General features: G+C 35.2%; 1 protein-coding gene across 1 annotated transcript in view; it reads right to left on the bottom strand.

Annotated features, from left to right (window-relative positions):
- LOC116420465 overlaps window positions 1–16,359 on the bottom strand; it is a 181,700-nt gene that overhangs the window by 140,673 nt on the left and 24,668 nt on the right. Inside the window, exons 5-6 of the mRNA XM_031945481.1 lie at window positions 15,264–15,328; window positions 11,311–11,461 (exon numbers count right to left, since the gene is read on the bottom strand). Coding sequence (XP_031801341.1) covers window positions 11,311–11,461; window positions 15,264–15,328 — 216 coding nt within the window. The remainder of the gene's footprint in view (window positions 1–11,310; window positions 11,462–15,263; window positions 15,329–16,359) is intronic.

Below are 16,359 nucleotides of genomic sequence, written 5' to 3'. Positions count from 1 at the left end.
AGTTCAAGACACATAATTTTAGAAAGAAGCTTCTAAGGGAGAGTAAGATACACCTGACCAACTTGATTCTTCCAAGTAATGACCCATAAGAAAACAAACTGAAATGATCATTTAAAATAAATGTTTCTATTACTTATTGTATAGTGAGTAGAATTCTGGACTTGGATTTAAGAAAGAAAAAAAAAACTAGTATCAAATCTTACCTCTGGCACTCACTAGTTTCAGAGACACAGGAAACCAATGAATCTTGCTAAGTCTCAGTTTCTTCACTTTTAAAATGGGAATTTAAAAAATGTGTGTGTATATATATATATATTTATATATGCCCCAGTATCTCACAGAGTTATTCTAAGGATCAAATGATAAAAATGTACATAAAGGCTTAAAAAATTCAATGGATTATGGAAAAACTCAACTTAGAAATCATCCCATCTTCATATACCTTTGACATCATCCAATAAAATCTCTTCATTGGACAGTTAGAGCATTTTTCTCTGAAACTTTGAGTTTCAGAGAGGGCGAGATCACATAAGTCCTCTAACTCCAAACACAAGGCTTTCCTCCACCCCAGACCAGTGTGCTCCTCCCCAATGTATAATTACCATTTGTAACAATGATTTGTTATTACATAATCATTGCTGTTAATGATAATACTGCAGTTTTACAAGAAAATAAATATCACAATGCCTAGCATTTATATAGTGCTTTAAAGTTTGCAAAGTGTTTGACACACACATATTATTTCATTTGATCCTCACAATTCTGTGAAGTAGGTGCTAGCATCATCTCCATTTTATATGTGAGGAAATTGAAGCTGCATAAGGTTAAATGATTCTAGTAAGCAGATAGGACAGGATTTGAATTCAAGTCTTCTTGAATCCAAGCCTAATGCTCTAAAACTATAACACCTGGCTTCTGCATTATCACTTGGTGTTCAATCATTTCAGTAGGGTTTGACTCTTTGTGATCCCTCTCCCCATTTTTTTTGACAGAGAGCCTGGAATGATTTGTCATTTCCCTCTCCAGCTCATTTTACAAATGAGGAAACTGAGCAGAGTTAAGTGACTTGCCCAGAGTTACAGCTTGTAAGATTCTGAGTTTGATTTGAACTCAGGTCCTTCTAACTCTAGGATGGTGCTCTATCCACTATTCCACCTAGCTTCAAGTTGCAAAAACAGTGTTTACAGGCAGCTAGAAAGCACAGTGAATAAAGCAACAGCCCTGGAGTCAGGGCTCCTGGAGTCAGGAGGATCTGACTTCAAATCCAGCCTCATAACCCCAGTTGCCTCACACAAAAAAAGAGAGAAATTTAGTATTTGTTAAATAAATACCCAGGGAGACATAAGAAAGTAGTCAGAATTATAAACTAGGCCCTCATTATCCTTCATTAAAAAAACAAACAGCAAATTCCCATACCACAAACATGAATGCTGGAATGTCCTTGAGAATTCAGCAAATATACTCTTTTGGAATGAGAATATAATCAGAGATGATACTGGCATCCACACCATGCAGACCCATAAGAATCTGAGAAGACCATTTTAAATAGCTCTTTCTTCCTTACAAAAATACTCACAACCTTTAAACCACATGTGCAGAAACTGCCAGTGTATAGAAATGGTGGAAGAAATCTTTTAAATGTATAAACAAAATGAAGAACGTACCATTCCTCTTGACATGTCTTGTGACTTTTTGTTGATCTTCATTCTTCTCAATACTCTCCTCGCTCTAGGTCATTAAATTACCACTCTTATCTGATTCTTCTCCTACTTATCTGAATGTTCCTTCTCTGTATCCTTTCTTTGCTGGATCCTCATCCAGATCAAGCCTGTTAATTATGTGTGTTCCATTGGATTCTGTCTGTTCCTCTTCTTTTCTCTCTCTATACTCCTTCACTTGGCAGGCTCATCTGCTCCCATCAATTTCATCATCATCTCAATTCAGATGATTCTTCAATCTACCTATACAATTCTAATCTCTTTGTTGACCTTCAGTCTTGCTTCATCAACTACTTTTCAGACATCTTGAACAAGATATCCAGTAGACATCTAAAACTTAATGTGTCTAAAATTCATTGTCTCTTCCTTCAACCTAACTTTGCTATTATTATTATTCTCAAGGGTAATACCATCCTCCCGGTCCTCAGGCTTACAACTGAGGTATCACTCACTATCTTTTATCCCCCATATCTAAATTGTTGCCCAAATCTGCCAATTTCACCTTTGTCACATCTCCCAAATCTTCGCTCCTCTCTCCTCTGACATAGCTAATACCCTGATAGATCACCAAATCGCCTCATGTCTGGATTATTTCAGTAGCCTACTGGTGACTCTGCTTGCTTCAAATCTCTCTTCACTATGGATCCTCCAGTCAGCCACTAAAGTGATTTTCTTGAAGCCTAGGTCACACTCATTCTCAATGAGGAAGTTACTTTAAGTAAAAATTCCTCTATTTGACATTCAAAGTCCTTTATAACCCACCTATCTAATCTTTTTATGCCTTATACTCACAATTACCCCCCCCCAAAACAAACTTTTAAATCCAGTGATACTGATCTCCTGACCAAGATGCTCCAAGTCTCAGATCCAGACTTTTCTCCCCTGCCAGGAATGATCTATTTCCACATCTCTGCTTCTTCATTTCCAAAGCTTCCTTCAAGTCCCAACCAATATCTCTTTTATAGAAAGTCTTTCCTGATCTCTCTTAATTCTAGTATCTATCCTCTATTACTTATTTCCTATTTATCTTCTATATGATTTATTTTTATATATTTGTTTGCTCATTTATTCTCCTTTTAGACTGAATTTCTTGATGATAAAGACTGTCCTTTGATATCATTGCACCCCAAAAGCTTAAAATAATGCCTGACACATATTTAATGTTTAATAAATGCTTATTGGTTGATTGAATCTCTGGTATTATAATTGCTGCAAAGATGCTTTCAATAAACTTACAGAGGCTAAAATAAAAAAATCAATTATAAAAGACATCATTTTAATCATTACCTAAATAGTTTAACATAATATTGGCAAACTGAGGCTGTTTAAAAAGGAAGAAAGATGGTGAGGAAGAGGGAAGAAAGAGGGAGAAGGAGGAGAAAAAGGAGGATGAAAAGAGAAAGCAGGAAAAAGAGAATAGAGGAGAGGAGAAGAGAAGAGAGGAGGGCAGAGGAAGGAAGGGGAATGGAGGAAAGGGGATGAAGAGAGGAAGGAAAGAAGAGAGTGTGAGAAAGAGTGGTGAGTGGGAGATAAAATGAGAGAAAGAGAGAGTGAGAGAAAGAGAGTTTGCATAAGAGCAAGAATATATAAGATATAGCATTAAGAACCGACTATATTCCAGACACTGTGCTAAGAATTAAGGATATAAATACAAATAAGCAAAATAATCACTATGTTCAAAGAACATACATGGTAAGCAGGAAGACAAACAGGACAGCCAGAAGAGGAGTTCATGTACCCAAGTTTATACCTGGTCTAGGGGAAAAAATGGCTTGGATTTGAGCAAAATAATAATAAAAATGCATAGGGTCATTTCAAAACGAGGAAATTGAGACACAGGGAAATAATGAATTGCTTAGGGTTACACAGTAAGTATGTGAAGTGGGATTTGAACTCACAACAACCCAATTTTCTCCACCACCTTGGAAAAAGCAATCTTTCCTAGGTAAATACACCAGGAAACAATGTTTCCTGTATGGAGATATATCTTGTTTCTTTTTAAAATTATTTCTCCCTCTAAGATGATTTCTTATTAGGACAATAAGAAGGATTTGAGAAAATCAGAAAAAATTAACTAGCATGCTTTTTAATCAAGAAAATTTGAATTATTTTTAAGAAGCTTTTTTTCAACCTATAACCAGAGAGCTGCTTGCTTTCTGCTAAATCATTGCTATTATCAGGTTGGTTAGCATATTTGAAGGCATTCATTATTTATGGCATAATTATAATCATTTTAAAAATCCTAAGTGGCCTGGGCATTTGTACCCTCTAATGAAGCCAGTGAATTCCATTTTTTTCCCTTTTTTAACCTGGGGACAAAGTATCCTCATCTGGTTTTTAAAACAAACCACAAAAGAAATTAAAACTATACCTCTCAAGGGGATGTTAAAATGGAGTATCTTAAATCTTAAAATGGAGTGTAAGTAATTAGAGAACAGAACAGAGGCCAGAAAGAGAAGAGAACATTCCTTCTGGGAGAGGTTCTAAGCCCACTAAGCTTTCTTCATAGAGCAACAGAAGGGAAATTAGAGGCGACAAGAAATGAAGAAAATGGAGGGCACCGGTAAGAAGAGAAAAGACAGATTTTTTCCTTGAGGAGAGTTTTTAATCAAGATCCAAGAGTAGGGGTTTTCAAAGGTGAAGCACCTGCAATCCCCAAGAATTACTTTATAGAATTTGTTTATTTGTAAAAATTCAAATATATTCAATTATTCTGAGTATTTTCTTATTAAAATTAGATCTTCATTATTCCTTTGACAAAAATAGCACCCTAATGGCATATAATGATGATGGCTAATATTTGTATTGTATTTTCTATGGGCCAAGTACTATGTTAAGCACTTTATAATATTATTTCATTCAATTTTCACAACAACCTTGGGAGTAGGTGTTATTTTTTACCCATTTTACAGATGAGAAAACTAAGACAGAGAAATGATTTGCCCAGAGTCACACAGCTAGTAAGCATTTCAGGCAGAATTTGAACTCAGAACTTCCTGACTCCAGCCTCACCTAATAGGAGTATTGACTGACATCAGATTAAATATACTCTGTGATGATTAATAAATGTGTGACTGATCAAGTCACTTAAGCTCCTTCAGACTCAGATTCCTCATCTTTAAAATGAGGATATTTGAATTAGTTTGCCTCCTGAGTTCCTTTCCAGCACTAAGCCTGGGATCCTATGATTTGATAAATTAACTGGAAATAGCATGAACACTAATCATTGAACTAGGCTTTAGTAGGCCATTTTTGAAAGAACAATTATGCACTCAACTGTGAAGAAGCTAATTGTTTCTAGTATTTAAGAAGTAGAGTTAACTCAGTCACTGCTTTCTGAACTGTGTCCTTCTGCTCAGAAAATAGGACAAATATGTTTCTGAATAAGAATACCGCAGCTAAACTCCAATAAATCTCATTTGTAGGATTGTTCTCTCTCTTCCAAATGTGTGTGCAGGACCATTCCCTTTCAGTGAACATTTCTGCCACAGTCTGTGCTTGCTGTCTTTTTGAACCACCACAAAGCCTGGTCTGATATAGTTTTACATCGACTGGCTAAAAGAAACAATGATAAATGAGCAGGTTTGGGAAAACATTAGTTCAATTCATTCCTTGAGAAAATCAAAAGAAAAAGCAGATTCCTCCTAATCATTTGCTGTTAAAAATAGCTTTTTAAGAATTCTTTAACTTATTAATTATGATTACCTAAAAATGACTTCTTTGAAATGTTAAACCTGTAACTTAAAAACAAAAGCAGAAATCCTATCTTTTGAAGGCACAGGTCTAAAGTTAGAGGATCCTAATTCTAAAGAGGGAGAGACAGTACAGATTTTCTTTGTGCTGGAAGATTCGAACATCCCCTTTCCTATTCTTTCTTTCTCTACTGTGGGAAGACCAAAAAGAATCCAACTTGAGGAAATAATCTTTTCCCTTCACTACATAGATTAACTTTATTATTTAATTCCTATGGCCCTCATCATATCACTCACCTGTCTGGTCTCAGTTTCTTCATCTATAAAATGAATGAATTGCCCTGGATAGTCCTTAAGATTAATACCAGCTCAAAATCTTATAATAATAATAATAACTTATTTTTATATATAATACTTTACATGAAGCATAATAGAGTGGAAAGTGGCCTTGGGGTCAGAAATATCTAGATTCAATGCTTGCCTCTGAAACATAATGGCTATGTAGATCTGGGCAGTTCATTTGAAGTTTCAATGCCCTAGACAACACTATAAAACTATAAATTGGACAGAACATGCTGACCCACGTCAGTAGAGGGTGAACCCTAGACTAATGAAATCCAGCATCAGTCCTTATCCCTACTTTGAAAAGACTATACCATCTGTTCCTAAGAGAAGCTGTTGTACAATAAGATCTACAGGTACCAATATGTTCATTTTATAGTAAGGAAATTGCACCTTAGAGAATTTGGGCCACTCTTTCATGGTAGAAAATTCAGATCATCCTCTTCCTCTTCTCTCTCTCTCTATGTGGGGAGTCATACCCTTACATGTGGGTGCTCTATCCAAAAGGATATAAATTTTGATCTTGGAGTTTGGGCTAGACGGTTTTTTTCCTTACTTTTTTTTCTAACATTATTTATTTTTTTAATGGAACATTTAACTTTTTGTCTCAGGTACTTTTCACTTATGATTTCTGGAAATAGAGCTCTGGAAAACCAGATTTGATAAAGCTTATTGGGATTCAAAAAGAGCTATTCTGGCTCTCATTGAAGAGCCACTAAAAGGTGCTAGCTCAAGCTTCACTTGCTTACTGCTTGGGTTTTAAGGACTCAGAGTTAATGTAAATGACAATTGTTTCTATTCTGGCCAGAAATTTTGGGTGTTCCCTCCCCTTCTAGGCTGATTCTTTTATGAAGGCAAACCATGCCATCTTTTGTATCAATTTTTACTTAGCCTTTAATTGTTAAATGTATGTTGCCACAAACTGAGACCTGGGACAGAACTTAAGTTAAAAAGGCCAAAATCTCCCATTGCATCCTTGGTCATCTCTAGTTAATCTGACCTATATCTTGTTATTGGGCTCTGATGCCTCTGGGGTAAGAGTAAAGCTGACATCAAACTTTGCATACCTTTGCCTTTACTTAATTCAAATTCACCTGAAGGTCAAGACATCACCCTCCTAATGTCATTGGTTCTCTTCAAGAACCAAGGATGAACACCAACAAATGTCAGATGATGGATTGGACTTCAAGTCATCCCAGCTCTAAGCCAGGGATTCCTATCATATACCTTGGAAGTTCTCCTAGCTACATGAGTACCTTTGCTCACATCATGTCTTCCATACCAGTGTCATAATATCATAAGAATATTTAGCTAACGACAGAAAAGATTTCAGAGGTCACATAATCTAATTTTACAGATAAGGAAATTGAAACTCAGGTAGGTTAAATGTCTTTCCCAAGGTCACAGAAATAGAAAGCATCAGAGTACTAATTTAAACCCAGGTTCATCAACATCTGGTACCTTATAAGCCATTACAAGGTACCTAGTGCTGATAATTGTTACTCCCAGTGCTAACCGATGTCTGATTCATTCCTAATTTTCTTTTAAAAATTTCTCTCATTCTAATGCATATGAAGTCTCTAACCATAGTAATTACCAGGGTTGCCTAAGCAATTGGGTGTGTAAGAAAGGTCTTCAGACATAATTACCCTCTCACTACAGAGCAGAGAATTCTTTTTGTTTCCTCACCAAGTCAACATGGATCTAACCATTCATTTCCCCAGTGAAGCTCACAGTGCCATGCAGCATCACAGCTGCACAGTGACCTCCCATTACAGGGAATCATGAATAATTAGGAGCTTTTCCTTTTGTCATTTTTTTTTTGCTGTAGGAAAATTTTTTGTTTTAATATGACACATCACTAACAGATGAATGAAAATGAATATGAAAGGAGGAGAAAAGAGAGAGAGAGAGAGAGAGAGTAGAAGATAAGAGAGGGAGGAGCACTACAAGGAATTCCAAAGTGCCATCATGTTCCTAGGATAATTTGACTTCTAACACCATTTTCAGGGTAGAGTAACCATCACCAAGTTTAAAGGAAGAATTTCCCTTGCTTCAAAATTATCCCCCAGAGACTACAAGTGATTCAGTGGACTCAGGAGTCAAAAAGACTAAACATGGACTGTATTGACTTCCATTGAGGGTACATTTAGGGAATTAATACAGGAGAGGCAAAGCCAAGATAATAGAGTAAAGGAAGGGACGGACCAGAGCTCTCCCAAGGGCCCTTCCAAATACCTTTAAATAATGACTATAGACAATTCCTAGAGTATAAGAACTCACAAAAAGAGTGAAACAATTTTCCATCCCAAGACAACTTAGAAGATCAATAGGAAAGGTTTGTCACCCCAAAGAGAGAGTGGAGTACAATCAGTCACAGTATATATATATATATATATATATATATATATATATGGACACATACACACATACATATGGATATGTATATATAGAGAGTGTATATATGAGTATATATATGCATATATATGTGTGTATAGATATAGATATAGATATATGTGTCACTGAATCAGCAATGAAAGCGGTATTTTTGAGAGCTTTCAGCCCACAGTTAGTAAGGGAGTCAAACAACTGTTCAGAAGGAGATTACAGCAATCTTTTTACTGAGGCAGCTTCTGTTGCTTTGCTCATACTGAGATCTTGGGTGACAGTCCCAAGGTGAGGAAGAGCACTAGCACACCAGAGCTCACAGCCACAATGGAGCAGGTATCCTCTTCACAATTCCAGGGCAGAAAAAAATGTTTGTGGTTGCTCACATACCAGAGCACATGCCAGGAGAGTAGTACATATCTTTCTTTTGATCATACCACCTTGTTAGAAATGAAAATTTACAGAAGAATCTCTAAAAAAAGCTGCATAAAAAAAGTTTGGAGCCATTCACCCTCCAACCTGGAAGCAGAGAGTTAAAAGTCAAGTAATATGCTGGGAAGATGAGCAAACAAATTCTGATTATAGAAAGTTACTGTGGTGACAAGGAAGGTTAAAATACATACTCAGAAGACAACAAAGTCAAAACTCCAACATCCAACGTCTCTAATATGAATTTGTCTCAGGCCATGGAAGAGCTCAAAAGGTATTTTGAAAATCAAGTTAGAGGAAAAAATGGGAAGAGAAATGAGAATGATGCATAAAACTCATGAAAAACAAATCAACAGCTTGTCAAAGGAGACACAAAAAATTACTGAAGAAAATAAGAACTTAAAAATAGACTAGGCCAAATGGTATAAAGGAAATAAAGAAAAAGTCAAAGAGGAGAAGAATGCCTTTAAAAAGCAGAACTGGCCAAATGGGAGAAAAAAATCCACCGAAGAAAGCAACTCCTTTAAAAATAGAATTGGTGAGTAGATGCTCATCATTTGGGGGATGGCTGAATAAGTTATGGTATATGAATGTAATGGAACATAATTATTATATAAGAAATGATGAGCAGGCTGATTTCAGTCTGGAAACTCAGTCTGAGTGAAGTGAGTAGAACCAGGAGAATATTGTATACAGTAACAAAAAAGATGATCACAACTGTGATGGAAGGAGTAGCTAGGGGACACAGTGGGTAGAGCACCAACCCTGAAGTCAGGAAGAGCTGCATACAAATCTGGTCTCAGACACTTAGCACTTCCTGGTTCTATGGCCCTGGGCAAGTCACTTACCCGGAGGTGCCTCAGCAAAAAAAAGAAGAAAAAAAAAACTGTGAAGGACTTTGCTCTTTTCTCTCTTTTCAAAACGTAGTGATTGACAGCAATTCCAATAGACTTGGAATGAAAAATGCCATTCACATCCAGAGAGAGAACTATAGAGACTGAATGTAGAACATAGCACGCTATTTTCACCATTTTGTTGTTATTGCTGTTTGCTTGCTTGGTTTTTTTTTTTCTTTCTCATTTTCCCTTTTGATCAGATTTTTTCTTTCACAACATGACAAACATGGAAATATGCTTAAAACTATTGTATGTATTTAACCTATATCAGATTGCTTGTTGTCTTGGGGAATGGAGAGGTAAAGAAGGGAGGGAGAAAAATTTGGAACACAAAGTTTTACAAAAATGAATGTTAGAAACTATCTTTATGAATATTTGGAAAAATAAAATATTAAAAATAAGCAAAATAAAAGTAGAATTGGACAAATAGAAAAGTTGGTACAAAAGCTCACTGAGGAAAATAATTCCTTAAAAATTAAAATCAAGCAAATAGAAACTAATGGTTTTATGAGAAATTTTAAAAAATAAAAATCAATAAATTAAATAATAAAACAATAATCAATAAAACAAATAATAATAAAACAAAATCAAAGGAATAAAAAATAGAAGATAATATGAAATATCTCATTAGGAGATATGTTCCACCAGTTGGAAATGCAATGGAAGTACTAACAGAAAGGAAAGGTAGAGAGAAGCTACTTTAAATGAAAAGTGTGTGGGCAAAGAGAGATTAGCATTGAGTAAGAACAGAAATAGTATGGAAGCTCAGGATTCTGTTATAGATGAAGGTTCAAGTCTAAGCATAAATTACAATGAAGAAAGGATCAAAGGGCAAGATAAGTTAAGGTTTCATCAATGAGCAGAGGTTAGAGCCAAAATATCAGAGGAGGTATATTCTAGAACTGGAGTCTAAGGCTACAATAGAGATAACTCTCAGGAGGGTCTCATAGGAGGATCTAGACACCTGCTAAGAGAGGTCCATTCTTTTTTTTTTAAGTCTTAAGGTTATTGGACCCACAGTAACCTATCTTTAGAATTTGTTATTGTTGTTGAGTCAGTCGTGTTTAACTAATTCTTCATGATCACGTGGATCATGCAGTTTTCTAGGCAAAGATATTGGAGTGGTTTGCCATTTCCTTCTCCAGTGCTGAATATGAAAGTGCTTTTTGTAAACTATAAAGGAATAAGGCAAATGATAGATGATATTAATATTTTAAAAAGTTTCATTTAGGGAAATCATGCTATGAAAGATGTTAGTTGCCAATGAGTTAGTTCCCTTTCCCTTTCCCTCCTGAATTTTGAACCCTAGTATATAGAAATGAAAAGAGTCTTAAAAATCAACTAATCCAATGGTCTTATTTTACAGATGAACTTGAATCAGTTATAGAAGCAGATAGATAAGAGCACTGGGCCTAGAGTCAGAAAGATTTGAGTTCAAATCTAGCCTCAGACATTTATGATCTGCATGACCTTAGGCACTTCACTTAACTTGTCTGCTTCAATTTCCCCAAATATAAAATGGGAATAATAATAATAGTCATTATTGTTAATAATAACAACTCCTGGACTTGTTGTGAGAATCAAATGAGATAATATTTGCGAGCTCTTAGCACAGTACCTGGCACTTAGCAAGTGCTATGTAAATGAGAATCAATGCTATTATCATTGTTATTAAAAATTAAATGACCTTTCCACGGTCACAAAAAGTAGAGTCAGGTTTCAGAATTGAGTTCTTTGGCTCTAAACTTGATGTTCTTGTCAATACACCAAATAATGCAATATTTGCTTAAAATTAGAATATGAGATGTATATGTGCATGTGTTGTTTGAATTTCATTCTACTTACAAAAGCTGTCATCACTGGCAAGCTGGTAGAAGTGGCGGCAAACTTGTGCAATACAAGAGAGTTCCTTATGAGACAGAAAGGAAAAGATGAAGATCCATATTTCATCTGGCAGAAGCTGCCACATGGAAAGGACTGAGTTTCCTTGATGCTTCTGGAAGGAAACAGAGTCAATATGTGACCAAAAGTGCTGGGTTCAAGGAAAAGCTCCATGTCTTTAAAATGAAGATTTCAGTTAAGTGGTACAGTGGGTAGAACACAGGGTCTGGAGGACCTGAGTTCAAATATGGCCCTAATAGCTATATGACCCTGGGCTAGTAACTTAACCCTCATTGCCTCCAAGCAAAATAAGACACTTAACTACCTAATCTTAGTAGAGAAAGGAACAGGTCTTTAGACATCTGCAAGAAAAGAAGCTCAGAGGAGTCTTCATATGTCCAATAAGAACTGTCCCTTTCTCCTTTCTTCCCCTTGAGCCTACTCACCTATTTGTGGTACCTGAATTGATTCAGAACAAGTACTTCATCAATCAATAGCCCTCATCTATGATAGCTACAAAGTTGCCCAAGACTTAAAACATTATAATAGAAGTTGTTTAAGTCTATCCTAGGAATAACTGGTGTGAAGATTTGTGGATTGAAAGTCACTTACACTCTTTATGAACTCTTTATGAAATATATCATTCAAAAAGAAAGTAAAATTAGATAGGACTTTTTAACTTGAGGAAGTTACCTGAAATTTAAATGTCCAAACTTTTCTATTGTTTAAATATCAACAGGATGGAAATTAATAATATTTAAAATATATCAGTTATGAATTTCAGTTTAAATGTTAACCATTTTAAGGAGTTGGTTGTGAACAATTATTTAAAAACTTATATTATTTTATGTCATGGGAACCACCTGCTAATAACTGTTGGAGATGTAATTCTGACCAGCAGAATAGATTGTGTCATGTGAGAGGACGATAATGATACAAGGAAACTGAGAGGCAGTTGCAATGAAAGACTCTTGACCTCTTCCCTCTGATTTATTTCCTCTCTATGCAGAATATATATTTTCTAATCATAGCAAATTATTGTTTAAAGAAATGCATATAGGGGCAGCAAGGTGGTGCAGTGGATAGAGCACCAGCCCGGAAGTCAGGAGGACCTGAGTTCAAATGTGGTCTCAGACACTTAACACTTTCTAGCTGTGTGACCCTGGGCAAGTCACTTAACCCCAATTGCCTCAGCAAAAAATAAATAAATGAATGAATAAAAAGATAAATAAATAAATTTTAAAAAGGAAGAAAAGCATTTTTTGACAATATATGCATCAGTAAATTTGTTTTGTGAACTTCAGACAGGCCATTTGGGTTATGTCGGTCTTTAGCTCTACTTCAAAGAATAAGGTAAAGATTGTAATAACAAAAAATTCTTTTAGTCTCCCTAGTGTGCTATGATTCACAGCTGTGGGGACTAGGATTCACAACTGTGGCAGGGGGCTTTAGAGAACCAAGGGGCTCCTGATGGTGCAGTTCCCTTTAACCTTTTTACAAGCTTTCTGGGTTCCACACTTAAGCGAGGTCCTCAACAATTTTAAAACTACTTTTCAGTTAATTAATGATAATCTACCAATCAACCAATCTAATCTATATTCATATGTCACATACTGTGATAAGTACTAGGGATACAAAAAAGGAGCAAAAGACCCTCAAAGAGCTTACAATCTAATGATAATAATAACTGACATTCAGATAGAACCGGAACATTGGCGAAGCATTTGAAAATACTTTTTCTTCTAAGCCCCAGAGCCCATAAAAGAAGTAGCATAATTAGTATAACTTCCATTTTACAGAAGAAATTGAGGCTAAATAAGGTTAAATGATTTACCCATGGTTACCCAGTTAGTATCAGAGGCAAGATGCAAATACAGATCTTACTGACTGCAAACCTAGTACTTGATTCATTATCAAGCAAACAGTATGAAAATAATTTTTTGAAGTTAAAACAGAGCAGATAAAAGGGAAACTTTATATATTTATTTATAAATATATGTGTATATATGTATGTATATATATATATACATGTACATATATTCCTATATATATACACACATAAGTTTGTATGTGTGATTCCTTGTCTTCTCTTTGTCATTGTTCAGTCTTTTCACTCACATCTGACTCTTTACGACCCCATTAGGAGTTTCCTTGCCAAAGATACTAGAGTGCTTTGCCATTTCTTTCTCCAGTTCATTTTACAAATGAGGAAATTGAGACAAACAGGGTTAAGTGACTTATCCAGGGTTACATAGCTAGTGTCTTGACTACAAGTGTGGCACCCTAATCACTATCCTCTCTAACCCTTAACTTCCCCATCTGTAGAAAGAAAAGATTAAGCTAGATAATCTCTAAATTCTTTTTCAGCTCTGAAATTCAATAACTTGTGATTTTTATATTTCTGTTGGTTTTCTACCTGAAATGTCCTTATAGTATATGTGAATGACTGGAAATGCTATATTCAAATAAAAAAAAATTTTCATACATAAGTTCCATTTTTTAATGTATAGTCTATATAGAATACTGAGCAGGTGGAAAGAACTCAACATGTATTAAATAGTTAAATACAGAATTAAAAGGAATATCTGTAGTTATAAGAATATTGTTCATTAAACCTAGGCATCAAATATAATCAACAAGCAACAAGCTTCTGTCTATTATGCCTTTGATAAATCTGGTCCTCATTTATAGTAATCATTAGATGTGTGAAGTTTCCATACCTTAAATTTTTTTGGACCATTTGTCATATTTCTTGTGTTTTATACTTCTCTCTCCTATGAGTCCCCTGTGGACAAAGGTCTCCCATTTAATTCATCATCTTTGTATCGGCTCTAGGACCCTGAGCAGAGTAAGTCCTCAAGAACTATTTGTTGAATGAATGGATGCTTTTGTACTATCATTTTACTCAGTTGTATTCATCACATAAATCATCTTTTTACAATCTCCTAGAAGGCTTACAGAAAAGAAAACATATAGGAAAGGAAATTGTCTACCAAGAATTTAAGCAAAATTTGGGAGATTCATATCTTCATCTACAGAGCCTTGAGCTTTCCCCCCAGGATACAGAATTTAGAGGATACTGGGAACAGCTATAAGCTCTCCAATACACAAAAAAATAAACAATAGAGGTTAGTGTTTAATTGGCAAGGCTAATTGATTAAAATTAGAAGTTACCAAATAGCAGGGTGAACGAATTCAACTTCTATCCTGCCTGGCCCATCCAATCGCAATGGCAACCTTAATTTGGTGCCCTGGGGTCTCTGTTTTCTCTTTCCCCTCCCTCAAATTTGTGCCCACTTCTTTCCACTTGTCCCAGATACAATTTCTGATACTTGTCCTAGTACAAAAATTCCTAGTGATAGTTCTGACCACTTGATTCAACTGTACATATAATATGAAAATCATAATTAAATACTTGCTGTGTACCAAGCACTATGCTTAAAAACTGGGGATACACTCTCAAGAAAGAAAAGACAGCCCTTGCTACTACTGAGGAGTTCTCACTGTGATTGGGAGAGACCACAAATATAAAATTATTTAATGATAGATGCCATATAATATATATTATATACAATCACAAGGTATATTTACCAAGGAATCAGGAATGTATTCTGTCTTCAATTTTATGATTCCATTAAGAGAAATAATTTGGAGAAAAATATAATTTTTTTTAAAAAAAAAGCAAGAATTCAGAATAGAGAATGGCTATAAATTAAATCTATTCCTCTTTTCCATTCTCCATTCCCATGCATCTAAGACATTGTCTAGTGACTTATTCTTGTCTAAACAAGGTTTGCTTCTCCTTATTTTTGCTTTGTGTGTGTGTGTGGTGGGGTAGGATAGGGGCTGGGACAGGAATCAAAGAAATAACAGCAAGAGCATTTCATTGGCTATTTCATGCTGTGCATGACAATTACCTTATTTGCCATTTGTCTCTCCAAATCTATGTAGACATTCTTGCAAAGGTATTTTGGGGTAGATCCTAGGAAAAGGTAATAAAATATTAACATGGAAACTTCAAAGTAGGGGATATAAATGTGTCACAAGGCATTCATTTGTGTGTCTATTAGAGATGGGGATAGAAAAAAAAATAAAGAGAAGACAAATGTCCTCAAGAGATACCTTTCCCTCTCCAAAACTCCCTGGAAATAAGGGGACTTTACAATGAAGAACTCATTTGGGAAGAAGTAGGTGAACTGATCCATTTTAAACTTGTGATAAGTAACTATTTTATCAAGGTCATACCAAGGGACCATGATGTTCTAGTGAATAGAAAGGAATGAGGTACAGAAATTAATTGAATGCTCTCCTCAGATCTATTCCATTTTTTGTTTGTTTTTATATTAACTGAAAGGATCTACTGAAAAGAGAGGGAAAGCCTCTCATGTCTGAAAATGAACTCTGATTACCATAAATGAGATTAGGTCCTTCAAGGTAGGGGAACATGGAATGAGATTATGTTTGTGCTTATCTTTTCATGTTATATCTACTGAATGAGAAAAAAAGTATATGAGGAAGTGGGACAAATATTAACAAAAGTGAGCAGGACTAATGAGGGGCATTAAATATAGAATTATAGAATGTTAGATTCATAAGATTTTATAAAAGTAAGGAAGTCAAGGCAGTTGAGTTGTGAAACTATCAAACAGCAGCTATAGAACAAAGCCTTGAAGATTAAATTACAATCTCTACTACCCTGAGGTGTTCTCAGACAGTAAAACGTCAAAAGAACCAAGAGTCCTCTCTCAATCTCAATTTTCTTATATACAAAATGGGGAATGATGGCATAAAAAATTGTGTATAATAAGGTACTCTTTTAAGATGTAGACATTTTTCTAAGGGAAAGGGATAGAATCAAGGACAGTTGTTAGAAAAGCACTAAAAAATAGCCAACAGCAGGGAGGAAAAAGTACTCAGATGGCAGATGTGATCTATTTCCCATCATTTAATTTTCATATAACTGATAAGAGACTTTAAGAATGAAAGGTGATATCTAGAACTGTTTCATGATTT

Source organism: Sarcophilus harrisii, chromosome 1 (assembly GCF_902635505.1).
Source record: "Sarcophilus harrisii chromosome 1, mSarHar1.11, whole genome shotgun sequence".
NCBI lineage: Eukaryota > Metazoa > Chordata > Mammalia > Dasyuromorphia > Dasyuridae > Sarcophilus > Sarcophilus harrisii.
The sequence above is the reverse complement of the archived record's forward strand: the minus strand, read 5'-3'. Positions and strand labels throughout refer to the sequence as shown.